Source organism: Acanthamoeba castellanii (assembly GCF_000313135.1).
Source record: "Acanthamoeba castellanii str. Neff unplaced genomic scaffold scf7180000084715, whole genome shotgun sequence".
NCBI classification, from domain to species: Eukaryota; Discosea; order Longamoebia; family Acanthamoebidae; genus Acanthamoeba; species Acanthamoeba castellanii.
In genome coordinates this window covers 135,662-154,638 of record NW_004457638.1, presented here as the reverse complement: position 1 = coordinate 154,638, position 18,977 = coordinate 135,662, and the positions used below count along the sequence as shown (strand labels likewise).

General features: G+C 62.3%; 9 protein-coding genes across 9 annotated transcripts in view; 4 read left to right on the top strand and 5 right to left on the bottom strand.

Annotated features, from left to right (window-relative positions):
- Positions 1–383, top strand: part of ACA1_149450 (translation elongation factor Ts, putative) — a gene marked incomplete at both ends in the record, with an annotated part of 1,487 nt that extends 1,104 nt beyond the window's left edge. The window contains one exon of the mRNA XM_004351502.1: positions 159–383. Coding sequence (XP_004351554.1) covers positions 159–383 — 225 coding nt within the window. The remainder of the gene's footprint in view (positions 1–158) is intronic.
- A 247-nt stretch (positions 384–630) lies between these two features.
- ACA1_149440 (uncharacterized protein) lies at positions 631–2,004 on the bottom strand (the record flags this gene model as incomplete). The annotated part of the gene is made up of 5 exons (XM_004351501.1): positions 631–827; positions 862–889; positions 998–1,260; positions 1,358–1,658; positions 1,750–2,004. The coding sequence occupies 5 exons, from the start codon at positions 2,002–2,004 to the stop codon at positions 631–633; spliced, it is 1,044 nt and encodes a 347-aa protein (XP_004351553.1).
- Positions 2,005–2,542: 538 nt separating this feature from the next.
- ACA1_149430 (uncharacterized protein) lies at positions 2,543–4,287 on the bottom strand (the record flags this gene model as incomplete). The annotated part of the gene is made up of 5 exons (XM_004351500.1): positions 2,543–2,599; positions 2,703–2,805; positions 2,983–3,055; positions 3,161–3,546; positions 3,668–4,287. 5 exons carry the CDS (start codon positions 4,285–4,287, stop codon positions 2,543–2,545), a joined length of 1,239 nt encoding a protein of 412 aa, XP_004351552.1.
- Positions 4,288–4,800: 513 nt separating this feature from the next.
- ACA1_149420 (ribosomal protein L10, putative) lies at positions 4,801–6,093 on the top strand (the record flags this gene model as incomplete). The annotated part of the gene is made up of 5 exons (XM_004351499.1): positions 4,801–4,828; positions 5,016–5,269; positions 5,396–5,454; positions 5,578–5,806; positions 5,908–6,093. The coding sequence occupies 5 exons, from the start codon at positions 4,801–4,803 to the stop codon at positions 6,091–6,093; spliced, it is 756 nt and encodes a 251-aa protein (XP_004351551.1).
- Positions 6,094–6,287: 194 nt separating this feature from the next.
- ACA1_149410 (Filamin repeat domain containing protein) lies at positions 6,288–10,301 on the bottom strand (the record flags this gene model as incomplete). Its single annotated transcript, XM_004351498.1, has 14 exons — positions 6,288–6,424; positions 6,520–6,669; positions 6,758–6,960; positions 7,048–7,240; positions 7,337–7,465; positions 7,574–7,933; positions 7,991–8,287; positions 8,452–8,649; positions 8,791–8,973; positions 9,079–9,241; positions 9,374–9,535; positions 9,648–9,882; positions 9,985–10,114; positions 10,193–10,301. 14 exons carry the CDS (start codon positions 10,299–10,301, stop codon positions 6,288–6,290), a joined length of 2,649 nt encoding a protein of 882 aa, XP_004351550.1.
- A 239-nt stretch (positions 10,302–10,540) lies between these two features.
- On the bottom strand, positions 10,541–12,288 carry ACA1_149400 (transport protein Sec61 alpha subunit, putative; the record flags this gene model as incomplete). The annotated part of the gene is made up of 4 exons (XM_004351497.1): positions 10,541–10,647; positions 10,783–11,745; positions 11,890–12,169; positions 12,250–12,288. 4 exons carry the CDS (start codon positions 12,286–12,288, stop codon positions 10,541–10,543), a joined length of 1,389 nt encoding a protein of 462 aa, XP_004351549.1.
- A 421-nt stretch (positions 12,289–12,709) lies between these two features.
- On the top strand, positions 12,710–15,343 carry ACA1_149390 (uncharacterized protein; the record flags this gene model as incomplete). Its single annotated transcript, XM_004351496.1, has 11 exons — positions 12,710–12,868; positions 12,935–13,038; positions 13,182–13,298; positions 13,389–13,503; positions 13,647–13,906; positions 14,049–14,170; positions 14,252–14,398; positions 14,482–14,643; positions 14,731–14,949; positions 15,006–15,165; positions 15,268–15,343. The coding sequence occupies 11 exons, from the start codon at positions 12,710–12,712 to the stop codon at positions 15,341–15,343; spliced, it is 1,641 nt and encodes a 546-aa protein (XP_004351548.1).
- A 53-nt stretch (positions 15,344–15,396) lies between these two features.
- ACA1_149380 (ribose 5phosphate isomerase A, putative) lies at positions 15,397–16,596 on the bottom strand (the record flags this gene model as incomplete). Its single annotated transcript, XM_004351495.1, has 5 exons — positions 15,397–15,458; positions 15,570–15,752; positions 15,854–15,977; positions 16,085–16,205; positions 16,310–16,596. 5 exons carry the CDS (start codon positions 16,594–16,596, stop codon positions 15,397–15,399), a joined length of 777 nt encoding a protein of 258 aa, XP_004351547.1.
- A 1,136-nt stretch (positions 16,597–17,732) lies between these two features.
- ACA1_149370 (uncharacterized protein) lies at positions 17,733–18,695 on the top strand (the record flags this gene model as incomplete). The annotated part of the gene is made up of 1 exon (XM_004351494.1): positions 17,733–18,695. One exon carries the CDS (start codon positions 17,733–17,735, stop codon positions 18,693–18,695), a length of 963 nt encoding a protein of 320 aa, XP_004351546.1.
- Positions 18,696–18,977: the final 282 nt, after the last annotated feature.

The window sequence follows — 18,977 nt, the reverse complement described above, 5'->3', positions numbered from 1 at the left end:
TCGCCCCCCCCCCCCATGTACCCACCACCACGTCAATGGGCGGGCCGGGGTGCACCCGCTGCTTGATGGGCGGCACGGCACCGCCGCCGCCGCAGGCACACGTCACCTTTACACGTGCCGCCGCACATACTCACGGGGGCGGGTGGGCGGGTGGTTAGGCCAAGGAGGTGGGCAAGGAGCACGTGGTGCTGGAGCAGGAGGTGACCTACGGGGAGGAGACGGGGCGCGTGCGGGAGCTCCTGGAGCGGGAGGGGGCCAAGCTGGGCGCCCGGGTGAGCATCGTCCACTTCGTGCGCTGGAAGGTGGGCGACGGCCTCGAGAAGCCCACCACCGACTTCGCCGCCGAGGTCGAGAAGGAGCTCCAGCGCTCCACCAAGCACTAGACCGCCATACAGCAGCAACTACACCGACGACGACTACTCGTACTAGTAGTAAGAGAAGTGCGCCAAGGCCAACGCCAGCAGCAGCGAGAGGTACCGGCAGACCCACGCCTTCTTCTTCTTCTGCTTCTGCTTCGATGTCATTACGACGGGGGGGGGGGCAAAGATCACTGTTTTCCGATTCGAACGGAGCACCGAGGAAGGTGGAAGCTGGGGAGGCGCGAGAGGTGGTCGGCAGCGCGCGCTCTCGCTACGGGTAGACCGGAATGTCGCGCGCGATGCCTCCGGCCGGCGTGCCCGCGGCGCCAGCGGCGCCCGTCACGCCCTGCGGCATGGCGGCGGTGCGCCAGGGCTCGGCGTAGAGCGGATTGCCGACGGCCACCGGCGTGCCGGCAGGACCCGTCATGTACGTGGCCGGCGCATAGCCCGCCGCCATCGGAACCGCCGCTGCAGCTGCCACCGGCGCCGCCGTCGTCCGCACCACAGTCGGACGGCGCTCCCGCCTCCTCCTGCCGACGCGATACGACACGCACGACCACAACACGGCCGTGAGTGAGCCATTTATGTGTATATACATACATGTGGCAAGAGGAGGAGGAGGAGGAGGAGGAGGGAACACGGGGGTTGGCTGGAGTGGGGCAGTACCAAAGGAGTGGCAGGAGGATGAGGGGCAGGACCAGGAAGAGGAAGAGGAGGAGTACGCCCACGGGCACGCCGATACCGACACCGAGGGCCACGCCCAACGCGACGGCGGTGCCGCTGCCACCTCCTCCGCGCCTGTTGATGGCGATGACTGTCTTGGCGGTGCTGGTGCGATTGCAGGTCTCCACACCGGTGCACGTCAGCGCCCCAAACTTACTCAGTCCGCACGTGTCATCCACTAGTGGTTGCCGTCAGTTAACTATGAGCAGTGCAGGCAGTGCAGGCAGGCACACGATGCAATGGCACGACCAGGCGAGGCCGGGTGAGTGGTGTACCGGTGCAGGGATCACCGTCGGTGCAGCCCAGGCAGAGGCACGAGGTGCCGCAAGGAAGGCCGAAGGGGAGGCACGGGTCGGTAGTGAGGGTGAGGGAGCCCTTGGCGGCGGCGGCGCACGCGGCCGGGAGGGTCGGGCGGGCCGACAGCGTCTGCAGGCCCCCGCTGGGGAGGGCGAACGTGCGCTCGAAGTCGCCAAAGGCAAACCGCGAGGTCGACGCCGTGTTGGCGTCCAGCCGCGGGAACGACGACGAGAGGGCCTCCACGCGGCAGCCCTGATCGCACGCCACGTAGCGCAGTCCCTGCACAACCATCATCGATAGTTTGAGAGGTAGGTGTAAGTAATGGGTGGGCGCGCACTGGGTGAGGCGATGAGGGTCGGGTCGGTCGTACCGTGGTGAAGTCTTCGAAGATGAGGAAGGAGGAGGAGGGGACGGTGAAGAGTATGGCCTCCTGGCCGGCGACGTCCCAGTACTGCACGTTCGCCGGGTAGGTCCGGCCCGACGTCCCCACCAGGTCGCTCACGAGCACGTTCTGGGCCTGGAAGGACTGCGCATGCGCTCCCAAGGCAGCGCACACCACGAGCGCCACCAGCGCCAGCACCAGGCTCCGGACCAGCTTCTTCCCGTGCGGCAAGGCTGGCGTCATTGTCACTACTACTGCCGTCGTTGGTCGTTGGTCGTGGGTACGCGGTAGCGGGTGGTTGAGGTTGGCGGATGATGCGAGGCAGGTGAGAAGGATGGAGGGCGTTCTCTCTCCGCGTCTGTGTGTTGTACAGGCGAAGAGGCCGAGAAGAGAGCGAGCGGGCCATTTATAGTCTCTTAGAACGGCCACGCCCCGGACCTCGTCGGCCGGCGGCGGAAGTGTCGGCGGACCTGCGGCGGGAGCTCTTCTTCATCAGCCAAGGCCTTACAGCTCTAGCCCACCAACGGGCACTCGCTGTCGGCGCCACTGTAGACCTTCACCCGCCGTGTGATCGCCCCGCCCCAGACCGCTCCACGCGTGCGCCAGTTCTCGCCGACCCGCCTGTGGCCCTTTACCAGCAAACAAAAACAAAAAAAAACAAAAAAAAAACAAAGGACCAGCGCTTGAAAAGGAAATTTGGGAAACCCTTTGTGTTGGTTGCGCCAACAGCAGCGCGGAGGAGAGGCCATCATACATGCGAGCTCCTCCTGCTAGGCCACTACTAGTAGTTCTCGCCCAGCGCCGATTGGAGGTCGGATCCGATTGGGGATACAGATCCCTGGGGGGTGGGCCGGGCGAAGATGGTGGTGGGACATGTCAGCCAGGGGAATGGGGGTGGTGGTGGTAGAAGAGGGTGGGTAGGGTAGGGTAGGGCTGGTTACCTGGTATTCGGGCTCCTCCTGGTAGGCGGGGTTCTCTGTGGGCTGGCCGCCCGCCGCGAACACGCCCGTCGGCACGTCCGCCACCCGGATGGTCCTGCTGCCCCTGATGATGCAGCAACCACGAAGCGCGCGCATGTTAAGGTAATATCACCACCAAGCAGCATATGTCATCGTCATCATGGCATGGTGGTGGTGGTGGTGGTGGTGGTGGTGGTGGTGGTGGTCGTGGTCGTGGTCGTGGTCGTGGTGGTGGTGGTGGAGTGATCAGGGAAAGACGCACCTGCGCCGCTTGCGGATGAGCCAGAGGGCTATGACGCACGGGATGAGCGCCAGGAGCACCACCACGGGGATGCCTGCAACACCAACAACAACAAACCACCACCACGCCCCCCCCCCAACGCGTGAGGTCTTTGCCATGGCCGGTATCGACGCTGTGCGGTGTGGGGGCGGCAACGAACCGACGCCCAGGCCCACGCCCAGACCGATGGCCACGGCGGCCCCGTGCCCGCCGTGGTGCTTCTTGCGCCGGTTGATCACGATCACCTCCGTCTGCCGCTTGCTCCGCGGTACCGCCCTCTGCTCGCAAGCGTCCGGATCGATCGTCGGCCCCTCCTCCTCTTCCTCGTTGCCGTCGTTGGCGTCGTTGTCGTCGTCCAGGTGCACCATACGATGCGCCCATTCGCAGAGGTCTGTGGATCCTTGGAACGTCTCGTCAGCATCGGCCCGCCGGCCGGCACCCGCCATGGCCGCCGCCAGCAGTTCTTGGTGGCGGGCGGAGAGCTCTCCCACCAGGTCGGGGATGAAGAAGAGCTCCCGCACGTGAGTCCCGTCCTGCAGCCTCACCCTGTAGGGCGGCCACCGCGCCAACATGACCACCACCGCACCGTCAGACAGACACCGATCCCATAAACGGAAGTGCAACGTGTGGCAGGTCGTGGTGGCTGGTCGTGGTGGCGGGTGCGCACCGAATGGGCCGATGCGGGGCGTGGTCGGTCAGCAGCAGCTCCACGTGACCTCCTGCCAGCTCCGTGCCGCCGCCGCTGCTCAGGCGGGTCCAGCCGTGCGCGGCCGAGGTCTCGGTGCGCCAGCCGGGAGGAGGAGGCGCCGCCCAGCGTTGGTCCCCTCCTCGCGTGCCCATCGAGAGCGCCTGCATCGCCGCGTCCATGAGCGCGCCCATCGTGGTTCCCGTGTCGCGCTGACTCGTGTAGTAGTAGCAGGAGTTGGAGTGGTGGTGGCCCTCTTGTGGTGGTGCTGCGGCGTCGGCCGAGTGGAGGGCGATAGCCCACCCGATCCCGGAGCTCTGGAGGAGGTCGACCACGAACACGCATCCGCCAGCGGCCATGTTGTCACCATCGCCATTGCCAGGGTCGTCGAATCCGGGCGTGTTTGAGCGTAGCGAGAGTTCCTTGATCGTCACCCGACGCGCTTCAAACGCACCGGGTGTCCCGTAGCCACGGTGTTGTTGATGCTGCTGCTGGCGGTACGCAGCGAGCGCAGCCTTGGCCAAGTCGGCAGTGAAGAGGGGCACGACGACGACGGCCACAAGCAGGAGCACGCACAGCAGACCGAATGCAGGTCCGCCCATCGAATGTGAAACGTCCAACAGTCGCCTGCAAGAGTCTCAAAAGAGGAGTTGTAGTAGTAAAGGTAGCGGTGGTGGAGAGGTAAAGCGCGTAGTGGTGGCGAGGAGATGACGTTCTAAAGGACCCTGGCCCGAGCTACAGCCCTGGGTGTGGCTGCCACCCGGTTGGGGGGGGGGCATGGTGATGAGTGGCAGAGGGCGGGGCCAGCCAGGCGGAAGCGCGTCGTGTGCGATGGACCACCGCGCGGGCTCATCGCGAACGCTGGCAGAGACCTCACGGGTACTCCTCGTGTGGTGTCTGCCCTCGTTCCCGCCCGTTTCGACGACTAGCCGTTGCTGACGTGCGGTATGTGGGCGTGCTTGGCATTCCTTACGTATCTGCCGGGTGGTTCTGCGTTTCTTCCTTGCAAACCCCGGCGTGCAGATTGCTTCTTCGCCCCCGTTTCCGTTTAGAAGGCCCTGCCCCGCCCCCCGCTGCACCTCACCGTACCGCTTTCTCCTCTCCCCCATTCAACCATGCCCAAGTCTCGCAGAAACAAGATGGGTACTGCCTCCACGCCTACGCCCAATATTGCTTGTAATTTTGGAGATTTAATCTTCATTCATCTTGGGATGATTTTACTCTGCCCTTCCTATAATTGTTTGTTTTACTCAATACTCCTCCCCGTGGTGGTCCAAGAAGCTGACGTTTCTTTTTTCCATCATTATCATCTCCTGTACCACCATCCCAGTCGCCCTGACCAAGACCGAAAAGAAGGTGGGCCGACGGAAGGAGGAACTGGTGGACAACCTGCGGAAGGGTCTCGAGGAGTATGCGTCGGTGTACGTGTTCACGTTCGAGAACATGCGCAGCACCCAGTTCAAGAGCGTGCGTGCTCGGTGGAGCGGCTCGCGCTTCTACCTGGGCAAGAACAAGGTCATGCAAATCGCCCTCGGCCGCTCCGGCCAGGACGAGGCCGCGCACGACCTGCACAAGCTCAGCCGCGTATGTCCGCCTATGTCCCTCCACGTCCACCTCCGTGTTGTGTTGTGTTGTGTTGCGTTGCATGCCATGTGGCTGCGAAACTCACGAACACTGGTTTCCCCTCTTTCTTCATCCGCGGTGGTGCAGCAACTGGTGGGCAACTCGGGTCTGTTCTTGACCAACAGCCCCGCGGACGAGGTCGCCACGTACGTGTCCTGCGCTGCCCTGCCCTGCCCTGCCCTCTTCCAGATGAAGAAGAAGCAAGAAGAAGAAGATTGCGCAATCTTGATAGGCTGACACGAGTGTGGTCGATGCGAACACCAACACAGGTTCTTCAAGGACTACGCGGAGAGCGACTACGCGCGAGCAGGCTTCGTGTCGACGCAGACGGTGGAGCTGCCGGCCGGACCGCTCCCCAACTTTGCGCACTCGATGGAGCCCCACCTGCGCAAGCTGGGCATGCCCACCCGCCTCAACAAGGGCGTGATCGAGCTCGACCGCCACTTCACCGTCTGCAAGGAGGGCGCCACCCTCACCCCCGAGCAGGCCAAGATCCTCGTACGCGCGCGCGCCCGACCACACACATCCACGTGGCCTTCTTTTCTTGTCTCGTCGTACCGGGTGGAGCTGACTTTTTTGTGCCAACAACTAACCAACAGAAACTGCTGGAGATCAAGATGTCCCAGTTCAGCATGGCGCTCAAGTGCGTGTGGAAGAGGACGAGCGACTTCGCCACAGGAGAGGGGGCCTTCGAGATGCTTGCCGCCGAGGGCTCCTCGTCCACCGGCCAGGTGGATGGCCCCGACGACGACGACGACGAAGATGACGACGACTTGTCCGAGTAGAGCACCCTCCCCACCGTACAAACAAATAATAAAAAACACCAAAATATCATCCGTGCCCCGTGGTTGGTTGACGTCCAACCACCACTCCTTCTTCTTTCTTCGTGTTCTCTTCTTGCTGGTGAAAAATGGGAATGAAATAAATAACAGCGGGAGACGAGGACGAGAGGTCGGGGTTGTGGGGTGGTTGGGTTGGGTTAGGCGAGGACGGTGTACTGGCTCCTTCGCTTGCGCACGTAGAGGACGACCAGGCCCACCACGAAGGCCAGGACCAGCACCGCTCCGATCACCGAGCCGGCGATGATCAGGTTCTTCTCCGTCTCGGGCATGGACTCTGCGGAAATTTAGAATCACCCGCGCGCGCAAATCATCAGATCATCAATTTCTTGGCAGAGAGGATGGGGGGATTGGGGCGTGAAAGCGGCGTACCGCCGTCGATGGAGAAGAACCAGGGGCTGCCCCGGATGTTGGTGCCCGCGGTGGTGACGCGCAGGCGGTAGTGCCCGGCCTTGGGCACGCTGTAGGTCACCCCGTAGGTGCCGTCGCCGTTGTCCTCCACCTTGCCCGTCCCGGTGTACGCTATGCGCCGGAAGAAGAGAACAGATTTGAGTGGTTGGCTTGGGTTGGCTTGGCTTGGCTGCAATGGTGGCGTGGCGGTGAGGGGTACCGGTGAAGCGGTCGCTGATGTCGACGAGGAAGAGGGCGCCGCCCTTGCCGAGCGAGTTGCCGAACTCGTCCACGGTGAAGATGGTGAACTTCATGTTGACGTTCTTCTCGTGCCGAGTCAGGCCCGAGCCCCGCGCCACGCAGTCCTGGGCGAAGAGCGCGCCCGGCAGCACAGTCGCCGCAAAGGGACTGCCCTTGATCTCCCTGCATGCCGCACACGCGAGTGTTGGCGGGCACGGGGCGTGGTAGGGGGGGCGGGGGCGGGGGCGGGGGCGGGGAGGGAGCACGTACTTGTCATCGAGGGACACGCCGATGGAGTACTGGCCGGCGACGACGGTGCGGTAGGAGACCAGGAACTTGCCCTTGTCTGCGGCATCGCGCGTGATGTTGTACTCCACCGCCGCCGCCTCCTCCTCCTCCTTGCCGCCAGTGCGCTGCTTCTGCTGCTGCTGCTGCTGCCTGGTGAACACCACCGTGAACGTGGCTGGACACGTGGAGAGAAAAGTGAGCACAGGCACCAACGCGGTGGTGGTAGCTGGTAGCTGCTGCTGGTGGCTGGTGGTCGCTTGGGCTGCGGTACCGTTGGACTCGGTCATGTTGTTGCCGAAGGGGTCCCTCGCCTGGATCACGAACGACCGCGTCTGGCCCACGCCGCCGCCGCTCAGGCCCGGCCCGTAGGCCACGCACTCCGGACCCCACGTGGAATTGCCTGCTCACCGCACACGTTAAACCACCAACCACCGCACACGCACACGCACACGCACTAAATGCGGGAGAACCGTCGAATGGCAGCGGGTGGCGAGGGGGGCGTGCGTACTGGGGATGACGGAGAGGGGGAAGGGCGAGCCGGCGATGTGGGCTTCGCCGAGGAAGAGTTCGAGGCTGTAGGCGCCCGCCGTGGTGACGGTGTAGGAGCCGGCGTAGGTGACGGTGCCGTTCTCGCCCGCTACGGCCTGGATCGTGACGGGCAGGTCGGCGGACCCGCCCGTGACGGCGCCCTTGAAGGCGAACGAGGGTGGGAGTCCGGCGTGGAGGGTGTTGTTGAACCGGTCGCGCGGCACGATCGAGAAGTTGCCGCTGGCGCCTGCGATGGCGAACTGCAGTCCCTCGCCCTGCGCGTAGCACTCGGCCGCCTCCGGGTCGGCCGGCACGATCGTGCAATTGGCCCACGGCGATCCTACACCACCAGCCACCACCCACCACGACGCACCACACAACGCACAACGCACGCAACGCAGGCATTGCAGGGCTGTCAGCCGTCGCCTTCCAATGCAGCGGGGAATGATGGGGAGGGGCGTGCCCTGGATGGGAATGGTGGTGGTGGCGTTGGCGACGAAGAGGACCTCGATGGAGTAGAGCCCCTGCTGGTCGATGGCGTAGGTGGCCTTGTAGAGACCCTCGTCTCCCTCGGCGGCGAAGTCGGCCTCGAGGCCGTTGGAGAATTGCGCCCTGAAGGTGGCCTCCGTGAACTGCTTGCCCACCTTATTGCCGAAGGTGTCCTTGGCCTGCACCTCGAGCGTCAGCTGCTCACCTGTACTCGCCGTCGTCATTATCATTGTCGTCGCATCGCCGCCACGCCGGATCATGGCGATGACGATGACGGTGATGGCGGTGGTGATGGTGGCGGCGGTGGTGAGAAAGATGTCAACAACAGAATAATAAATAAAAGCAGAAGCAGAAGAGGGGGAGGTGTACCGGCAATTCCTCCGGTGAAGGAGCCGGAGCCGGTGCACTGGGCGGGGTCGATGTCGGCCGGGTCGATGGTCATGGTCCACGGGCTCTCCTTGATGTCGCTGCCCTGGAAGCGGGCGTGCACGGTGTAGGCCGTGGCCGTCGTGCCGCGGTACGACACCGAGTAGGTGCCATCCCCGTTGTCCTTCAGCATCACCTCCACTGCAATCACGCGACACGATACACGACCAACGACCAACGACACGACACAGCACACAGTCGCCCGATGAGTCGTCGCTTTCGCTCTTTGCCCCCTCCCCGGCACGTGGTGGTGATTGGAATGGCGGGAGGGGAGGGCGGTACCGGGGGCGGCGAGTGGGTCGGGGGTGGTGGGATCGATGGTGACGGTAAAGTTCTCGCCGCCCACGGTGATGTTGTACCCGAACTGGTCGACGGCCTGGATGGTGAACTCGCCCTCCTGGCCCGCCACCGACTTCTCCTTGCCCGGGCCGTAGGCCTCGCTCTTGCCCGCTTCCGTGTTCCCCACTGCCTCCGCCCACGCGACACGACACACGACACACGACACACGACACACGAGGACCATCGAGGTGAGGATCAAGGTGGGTCGAAGAAGGGGGTGGGCGGCGGTACGGTAGACGTAGTCCCACGAGAGGATTTCCTGGGTCTCGCCCACGCCCTGGGTGGAGCCCGTGAAGCCCACCATCACGCCGCCGCTGATGGGGCCGAAGAGCTCGTCCAGGTCCATAGGCATGTTCATCGGCTCCAACGCTCCGTCCACCGTAATGGTCAGCTTCTGCTCTCGAACACGCACCCGCCCCACATATTATAAATTCCCCACGGCCGCCGCCAGCGCGCGCCTCAGTATTCTGGAATGCCAAGCACGCACGCGCTACGCGTTGTACGGGTAGAGGGGGGGTGCGCGTACGCCCTGGGAGTACTCGATGATGACGTTGTGCTGCTGGTTGTCGTTGAAGAACGGTTCGTTCTTGTAGGCGCCCACCGCCGCCGACTGGTAGGCCGAGTTGGTCTCATTCCCGCGCGTGTGCACCTGGTAGTGGTTGCGCGTCGGGTCGCCCAGGCTCTCGTCCTGTTATAGCATACGTTTTCGCGATTTTGCGTTGATATGCAACCATCACGTGCTGACGTCAGCACATCGATGAGGTGGATGTGGGTCGCACGCACGCAGTGCACGCACGCACCTTGAAGGTGTCGAACTCGACGGCGAGGGAGCGGCTGAGGCCGGTGACGCCGGCCTGGCCAGCGTCGCCGTAGCCGATGCCGCCGGAGCCGGGACCCACGACGCCCACCTTGCCGTCGGCGACACGCACCACGAACGCCATGCCGCCCTGGTTGCCGTTGTGTTGGAACGTGTAGTTGGTGAACCGCATCGCGAAGCTCGTGCGGAAGCTCTCGCCTCGCACCGGCTCGGAATACCTGCGGGTCGTATCGTGTGCCGTGTGTCGTGTAATGCGCTACGGCCTGAGCCCAAGGCACACCACGAGAGGAAAGGAGGAGGAGGGGGGAAGAAGAGGGTACCAGGCGGCGGCAGTGAAGAAGCCGCTGCCATCGGGGTCGTGGGTGGTGATCTGGAGGTTGCTACCCTGGATGCGCGCGCCGTTCACTGTCGTGAGAAGGGTCGTGTTGGAGAAGTCGAACTTGAACAGTTCTGTCCACACGATACAGGCACGTGTAAGTCTTACGTGACGCGATGCGCCAATCAATTGATGAGAATTTCAAGGCGCACCTCGGTCGGCTACACAGGGCTGGGCCAAGGCGAGGAAAAGGAAGAGCAAGGCCGCCAGGGTAAGGCTGAGGCGCAGGTCCATGCGAGGGAGATGCGCGTTTGCCCTCATCTTCGGCCAATGCTATGTTTGCACTTTTCGTTGGTGGATTCCTTTTCTCCTTTCTTTTCATAAAGAAAATATTCAAATCCATCATTTCGGAGTTACGGAGCTCCCTATCCGAACGCCGGGTCGAGCGCGTTTGCACAAACGACTGCCGTGTTGTTTGTTTTCAGGGTTGGTGGGTGGGAGTGGAATAGTGTTGATGGTAGTAATGTAATGTTATTTGGTTCGCGTCCTTCGTCCCGTGTTTACCAGAAGAGGTCACCAAACTCCTGCTGCTCCTTGACGAAGATCTCAAAGTACTGGTAGATGATGGTCACGGCCAGAAGGATACCGGTGCCCGAACCGATCGCGCCTGGTGTGCCACACGAACAACACCATCACCACCACCACCACCAACGTCAGTCACTCGAGCGATCGATTGAGCAAGTCATCCAACGCCAACGTCGTGTGCGGAGGAATGCTGACGATGATGAGCGCGAGGGCGTACCCATGAAGTCGGCGAGGACGGAGAGGGCTCCGATGCAGAGGCCACCGAAGGCGGCGGCGGTGGGGATGTAGCGGTTGAGCTCCTTGACGAGGGAGGAGTCGCGGTGGCCCTTCATGATCATCTGCTGGTCGCGGAGCTGCTTGGCGACGTCCTTGGCCGACGAGCCGGAGACGTCGATCCAAGTCTTGGAGAAGAGGGCGCAGGCGGTGAGGACGAAGGTGAGGTAGAAGACGGCGTGGAAGGGGTCGTGGAAGATCTCGGCCACCGAGCTGGGCGGCGAGACGTAGTAGGCGAGGCCGCCGACGGGCACGGACTGCATGTGCTGAGCGCCCTCGGACTCGTGCCACTGGCCGAGGAGGTTGACGAAGACGTTGCCGGGGTAGCGCCTGTAGAGCAGCTGGGACATGAAGTAGAGGTTGGAGACGAGGGCGGTCTGGAGGATGATGGGGATGTTGGAGGTGTAGAAGAGCTTGATGGGGTAGGTGCCGGGGCCGCTCCTCTGCCTCTGGTACTTGACGGGCAGGTCGACCCTGAAGCCCTGGAAGTAGATGACCACCATGAAGACGAGCACCGTGGCCAGCAGGTTGGTCACGTTGGGCAGGTTCTGCCTGTAGAAGGCCTCCTTGAGCGCCCTGACCTTGTCGGTCCTCGTGATCAGCAGGTGCACCAGCGCAATGAGGGCGCCCTCGAACTCGGTGCCGCGGCCGGTATTGATCGTGGTCGGGCTGAGGGCCTTCCACACGATGTTCTCGCAGATGTTGGTCGCGATGAACAGCGAAATGCCCGAGCCGAGACCGTAACCCTTCTGGAGCAGCTCATCGAGCAGGATCACGATAATACCCGAGATGAACAGCTGGATGATGATCATCAGCGCGTTGGCGGCTCCGAGCGAGGCGAGATCACCGTACATGCCCGACCACACGTAGGCGATCGACTGGCCGACAGTGATGATCATACCGAACACTACAACACAAAGCCGCACATTCGCGATCAGATCACCCGAATTGGCAGGGCCAAAAAAAAAGGAATGAAATAAAAATGGGAAGCCATTTGGACTAAACCCCTCGATATCCTCACAAGCAAACGACGGCGAGAGGGGGCACGTACGCTTCTGGGCACCGTTGAAGAGGGCGCGGTCCTCCTTGAGGCCCTGGTCGACTTCGATGATGTGGCTGCCAGCGAGAAGCTGCATGACGAGACCCGAGGTCACGATGGGAGAGATACCGAGCTCCATGAGGGTACCGCGATTCGACGCGAGAATGACACGCATCCAGTAGAAGGGATCGGCGCTGTCGGAGGAGACGATGCCGTAGAGGGGAATCTGGCAGCAGACCAAGAAGATGAACAGCGTCACGGCCGTCCACAACACTTTCTCCCTGAAGGGGATCTGGTGACGGTCAAGAGTGATTAGGCCCTCTTCCCTAACTCGAGTGAGGATTCACTGGGGGAAGGGGCAAGTAGGCGCACCTTCTTCTCAGCCTGAGCGACCTCGGGGAGGACGCCCATGAAGGGCCGCACAAGCGACAGGAAACGAACTGCATACCAGATCGAGAAAGAGAATGGTCAATTCGGACCGATCACATGAATGATTGAGCTCCACAAAAAATCGAGTAGAAAATCGTGGGTTGGGTGAGAAGACAAGATTGATCAGGGTGGCTCACCTCCGCTCATGACGAAGTGCTGTGTGGGAGTGAAAGGAGGAGTGAAGAAGATGGAGGGGTGGATCCGCTGTTTCGTGCGTGGAGGGCGTAGCAGCACTGGCCCTGCCGTGGCCTCTCTGCCTTTGCGTCGGTGGCTCCGGTCAACGCCTTTCCACGCGGAAGACCGCCACCTTACACACCCCGAAAGCTAAGCGGAGAACTTTAATCTTTTTTTTTGCCGCACAAAATAGAAAACAAAAAATAAAAGAGCTACAAATCCACAAAAGATGGAGAAAGACCCCGGCAGGCTGCCCAAGGTTGAAGAGGCCAGCAACCACCACGAGGAGGAGGAGGAAGATGACGAAGGCGAGACCCCTTGCGGCAGCGCGCCACAGAAGAAAGAGGTTTCATCCCCCCCCCACGGGGTTGCGGGAGCTGCGCCGGAAGTGCGTGCAGCTCGTGTGGCTGACGTGGGCGGCTTGGGTTGGCCAATGGGTTGTGCGGCGGACCAGTTGGAGGCGGCCAAGGGCGCCAAGGCGGGAGCAGGCAGGCGCACCTGCCAAAAGTGCAACACCGCACCCTCGGTCTTCAACTGGCGCAACGAATACATCTGCTGGTGCGATCCCTTGCATCACCACACACCCATACACCCACACACCCACACACCCACACCGCGGAGGACGTCGACGCGTGTGATGTTGACCGTATCGACTGCTGGCGTGGTGGCGTATGGTGGTGGTGGCGGTGGCGCGGTTGCAGGGCGTGCTTTCGTAATCTGTTCGACAAACGGTTCAAGACCAACTTCGTGAAGGGGCGCAAGAACAAGCGTGAACACGTGCGCCTGCTCCTCGCCTTCTCGGGCGGTCCCTCGTCCAGGTGCAGCCAGCCTCCCTCCCCCCCATGTGATTGCTTTTCCCGTCTAATCCCTGGTGGCTGGGTGCTGGTCTTGGTGGTGGATCTGGGCAGGGCGCTGCTGCACGGCGTGGCGCAGTGCACGATGGGGCGCGGCACGAAGGCCCTCTACGACGTGCACGTGCTGCACATCGACCAGTCCCGCATCACCGGCATCCCCGACGCCGACGTATATGGCCCCCACCACGCACCGTTTGCCAGCCTCCGCTCACCACCCACCAACGCGCCTGGCCTCGTGCCGCTGCTCGTGTGCGCGTGTGTGTGCGTGTGTGGTGATGCGTGCGTGTGTGTGCGCGTGCGCGTGCATGACAGCGGGTGGAGCAGCAGGAGGAAATGAAGCGGGTGGTGGAGAGCTACGGGTTGCGATTGGACATCCTCCCGCTGGAGGCCGTCACGTCGCTTCCCGGCGTCGTGCCGGAGGGAGCGGTGAAGGAGAAGGAGGAGAAGGAGGAGGAGGACAGTGGGCTTCAGCTGCAGCGACTGTTCGACCGCACCACCACCCTCACCTCGCGCGAGGACCTTCTGGCCTACCTCCGCACGCACCTTCTCGCCTCCGTCGCTGCCCAGCGCGAGTACGTCGCACATGCACCACCGCACGCGCACACGACACAAGAACACGCGCGCGCGCAAACGGAACGGACCTGACTCATCTGCGCGCGTGTCATCCAACAAAACACTCGTCATCGTCATCGTCATCGTCATCACCCAACGCAGGGCGTCGTGGGTGTGCGTCGGGGACTCGGCCACGCGCATCGCCGTGGACATGATCGCCGACACGTGCAAGGGACGAGCGTTCGGCCTCCCCGACCGCCTCTCCTTCATCGACACCCGATACCGTACGCCCCACCACCGCCTCCAATCGCTCGCCAGCTGCGCACTTACCCGACGCCCATCGGGTGACCGCACGCGGAGCCCAGCCGGCCTGCTGTGGGTGCGGCCCATGAAGGAGTTCCTGGCGCAGGAGGTCGCCCTCTACAACCACTTCGCGCAGCTGTCGGCCGTGTTCATTCCCCAGCTGGACACCAAGACCTCCAAGATGGCCTCCATCAACCACCTCGCCGAAGGTACCCACCACTCCCGTCACCACCACCACTGCTGCGGTGTGTGCGTGTGTGTGCGTGTGCGTGTGTGTGTGTCGTGGCGGCAGCTCATTGGGGGGAATGGGCGCGGGCGGGTATACTAGCGTTCCTGGCGGGGCTGCAGGCGGACTTTCCGCACACGATCCACACGCTCCTCCGCTCGGGCGACAAGCTCTCCCTCCCCGCAACCCTCCCCTCCGACTCCCGCCACTACTGCCGCTTTGCCACGGGTCCCCTCCTCCCCTCCTCCACCCCCAATTCAAATCATGGCCGCGTGATGTGGGTTTGGTTGGGTGCGGCGTGGGCTCACCCCAAAGTTCCGGACCACTACGCGCGCGCATGTAGTGCACTGGCCCCGGCGGAGGTGAAGGCGGCCTGCAAGGCCTCAGCGGCGGCGCCCAGCGTTGACGCCGCGCAGGACTCGTGCTGCGGCGGAGGTGGCGGATGCGGGGGCGGAAGTGGTGGTGGTGGCGAGGCTTCGAGCGACGGTGCCAGCTGTGGGGGCGGCGGAGGCTGCGGCAGTAGCGCCAGTTCAGGTGCGTGACCACGCACCATGTGCCCGGAAGTCGCTCTAACTCGCGCGTTACTGCAGCAACGCGGGGAGCGCAGGAACACAAACAGTCGCCCGTGGTGGTGGTGGCCGGGCTGGTGTGCTACGGCTGCCGCAAGCTGCTGGCCGAGAGCGAACCCGCCCTACTGCCCTCCTTCGTGGGGCAGCAGGCCCTGGGCCTCTCCCGTTCCCTCCGCCTCCGGTACGCGCTAGGCCAGCCGCCTAACTGATCTGCCTCCCGCCGCACGTGCCGTGGCTTGGAGCCCCGCGGCCCCGCGACTAATCGCCAAACGTGCGCGTGCAGGGAGGAAATCAGCAGCTACCTCCTGGACGACGACGACGACGGCGGCGGCGATGAGGAGGAGGATGCTGCCAGCTGATTGACACTTGAAGCAAAACTGCAACAAACAAAACTGTTCTCTTTTTATTTATTTCATTCCTTGGCTAAGGGCTTGGTGATGGCAGACACCGTTCCGTCCTCCAGACCGAAGTAAGCTGCGCCCATCAACACCAAACGGTACCACACGCGTGAGCAAAACAAGCACGCACGACACAGCACGCACCCGTGTATCGCGTGTGTCGGTCGTGCGAGAGACGTGGCCGAACCTTTCTCGGCCATGTTGATGAAGAGTCCTGTCTCCACGACGCCGGCCAGGAGCTTGATCTCCTTGTGGAGGCCCTCGGGGTCGGCGATGGTGCCGAAATCGACGTCGATGAGGAAGTTTCCGTTGTCGGTCACGCACGGACCTGCCTTGGCCGGCTCTCCCATGCGCAGCACGGGGCGTCCGCCTGTAGCAAGCCCACGCACCAGGTAAACCCCCCAATGAGGCGCCAAGGGATGGCAGCACAGAAGAAGAAGAAGAAGAAGAAGCAGAAGGGCCAGCACGCACCGAGGGTCTCGAACTTGCGCATGAGGGGCTTGTAGCTTATGGGGATGACTTCGACGGGTACGCCTTTCCGCCACTTCTCGCCCAGCAGCTTTGACTGCTTGCGGTAGTCTGCCACCACCACGAACTACAGGCCAACACGCACACGCACACACACACACGCACACAGCGGATCTCCATTGTCAGCAACAGCGGCGTGCACGCTCCAAGCAGGAGTGCAGGAGGAGACGTAACTTGCTTGGCGTTGACAGCAACGATCTTCTCCTGCGTGCAGCAGCCGCCACCGCCCTTGATGAGCTGCAGGTTGGCGTCCACTTCATCGGCTCCGTCGATGGCCACGTCGATCACCGAATGCCTGGGCTCACGCCGCGGCACATGCAAGTAGTACCGTGAGCGTGGGCACGTGTGGACAAGGCCCTACGCAGGCATTCTTGTTCTTGAGGGGGGGGGGTGTAGTACCTGGCCAGATCTCCAAGATGAAGCAATCCATGCGGGGCATCTTGAATGAGCTGGGTGGCTTGGAAGGATGTGGGAATGCACACAACCTGCCTTGCTTTACCGCCATGTGCCTTCTTGGCTTCGCCCACAATCTCGATCAATCGCTCCACCGCGTAGACGATGGTGGAGCCACTGCCGATGCCCACCACGAGCGGCGCTTCTTCGTCCACGTTCTGGAGATGTTTGGCGATGTAGTCATCCACGGCAGCATGCGCCGCCTTCTTCTTGGCTTGCTCCACCAGCGACATGCTGCTCAATCTCAACGTTTCCCGTCTTGGGCCAAAGAACGAAAAGGGAAAGCGAGAGAAGAAGGGAAAAGAAGGGAAACCAGGGTTTCCTTTTCGCCTGTGTGGTGATGGCGCATGCCGATTATGGGTTTGGGGTTGCACCTCGCGTGTCCTGGCTTCCGGCGCCAGCTTCGTTACCGCAGGCCACCAATCCGACGAGCAGAACAGTTCCGCCGAAGGCAACACCGCCGCGAGTGGTAGCTTCCGCTCTCGGAGGATCACCCACCCGACGCGCCGCGTGCGCCAGCTGCGTTGCACATCCTGCACTGCTCCCGTCACACACCTGCCACCAAACACTGGTATTTAGGTACTCGCGTACCGCAGAGCGTTCTGTATTGTTCGTACCCCAACCCAACCCATCCCACTCACCATCCCATCAGTACATACCACGCGTGGTAGTTACTGGCCCTCACACATACACACCACTGCCCAGGTACTGTTCGCCTTCTCTTTTCACCCGCGCACCCGCCCTCTTTTCGTTGGTGTGGCGACAGCAGCATCAGCAGAGACTCCTGGTCCCCGGACCTCCCGCTAATCTCAGCGGGTTCTTGGAGGTCTGTTGGCGGCTGACGGCCATCTCTACTTTTCTTGTTGTCCGCGCGTGAGGTGGCCTTGTTCCGCCTTCTGCGCCCTTCTCCACACGGCCGTGTCGCCCGAAGCGGCGCACGCTGGTCTTTCTCGGGTAGCCCCGTATTACCGAAATTTCGCTTCTGCGGTCGCATTCCAGAATTAAATTCTGGGATGATTCGGCTCGCGCCAGGATAGGGGCATTGTGCCGAAATTTCGACACGGCGATGCGGTAATCTCGGTTTTGGCGGGAGATAGCGAGAAACGCGTGGAAAGTTAGGTGGCGGCTCAACGTCAAGGCCCGCGTGAAGCGAAAAGAAGTTGCTTTCTCCCTGTCTGTCCCACCGAGCTCACCTGCTCACTTCTTTTGCTTCCTCTCTTTTTCTCTCCTGTACACATCACCCACTTCCATTCACAACACATCATCATCAGGCCCGCCACGTCGACGTCTGAGCATCGTAGACCAAAGGCGAAGAAAACTATTTAATTTGTATTTATTTAATTTGTCGCATCATCTCTCCATCTTCGGCATGAACGTTGTGCGAGCATCGTCGGGACATCAGGCCAACATCACCTCCTCCCCCATTCTCGCCTCCTCTCCCTCTGTACAACCACGAAAACACCAGCCTCCCCAGACCTCGACTTCTTCCTCGCAGCTGGCGACATCATCTTCGAGAGCCAAGCGGCAGATAGCATGCCCGCTGCCCCTCAAGGTGCCCTTCTGCGCCTCGACGACGACAACGACGAAGAGCCAGCCGAAGCAGGATGGCGTAAGCGACTTTTCCGACGCTACTCGCGGAGAGGAGTGGGAGGAAAGGAACGTGCTCTTCGACGACAACTTCGGCTACTCGGGCTGCCACCACACCTCCCCCTCTGCCAACGACGATGGTGAGTCGCTCATCAATCTCATCGAGGCCGAATGGGAGCTGGAGCAGATCTTCCGCACGGCTCCCGTCGCCGCGAACCCGCACCAGCGCCTCGCGAGGTGGATGCTCAACGACGAGGACCACCCTCTTGACCTCGAGGAAGATGGCTCGCCTTCGTGGATGCTCGCCGAGGACCACCTGCCTCGACTCGGCTTCTCGCCGCAGGAGATGATGCAAGAAGAGGAGCTGGTCGCCACACCTCCGCCTCAGCTCTTCGTCATTCCGCCGTCTCGTGCGAGGAACCCCGTGCCCCTCAACACGCCCTTCCAGGCCTCGTCGAGAGTACAGCAGTACGTGAACAGCAGCCCCTTCTACGTCGAACAGCTCAAGCAGCACCAACAGCAGCTCGCCGACTACGACTACCGCGGTCTCTACACCATCGAGCAGCGCATGGAGGAGTGCAGCCTCCTCTCGCCGTCTTCGTCGTCGCCGTCTCTCGCCCCTCCGTCGCCCTCGTCGTCTACGCTCGGCGGGCACATGCGCAAGAGGAACCGCAGCTACTCGGACAGCATGCTCAAGCGCGACAGCCTGGGCGATATGACCAACAACCTCGTGCTCGTCTCGTAGAGCAAAGAGCTCCCCGACCTCGAGGGAGAAGGAACGATTCGACCTCTACGCGCACCCGACGACCGCTACATCACACCACCACCGCTACCTGTATATAGACCCTCACCCTCACCCTCGAGACCTTCGCATCTCTGCCTACTCTTCGCGGCCGATCGGTCCGCTGTGCGACTAGTTCCCTTCACCACCACCTCCTCCTGTTAATACCCTCTCTCTCTCTCTCTCCACTACTTCTCTCCTCCTTCACCCCTCTCACTTATAAATATTGTGAATACTTTGTGCAAA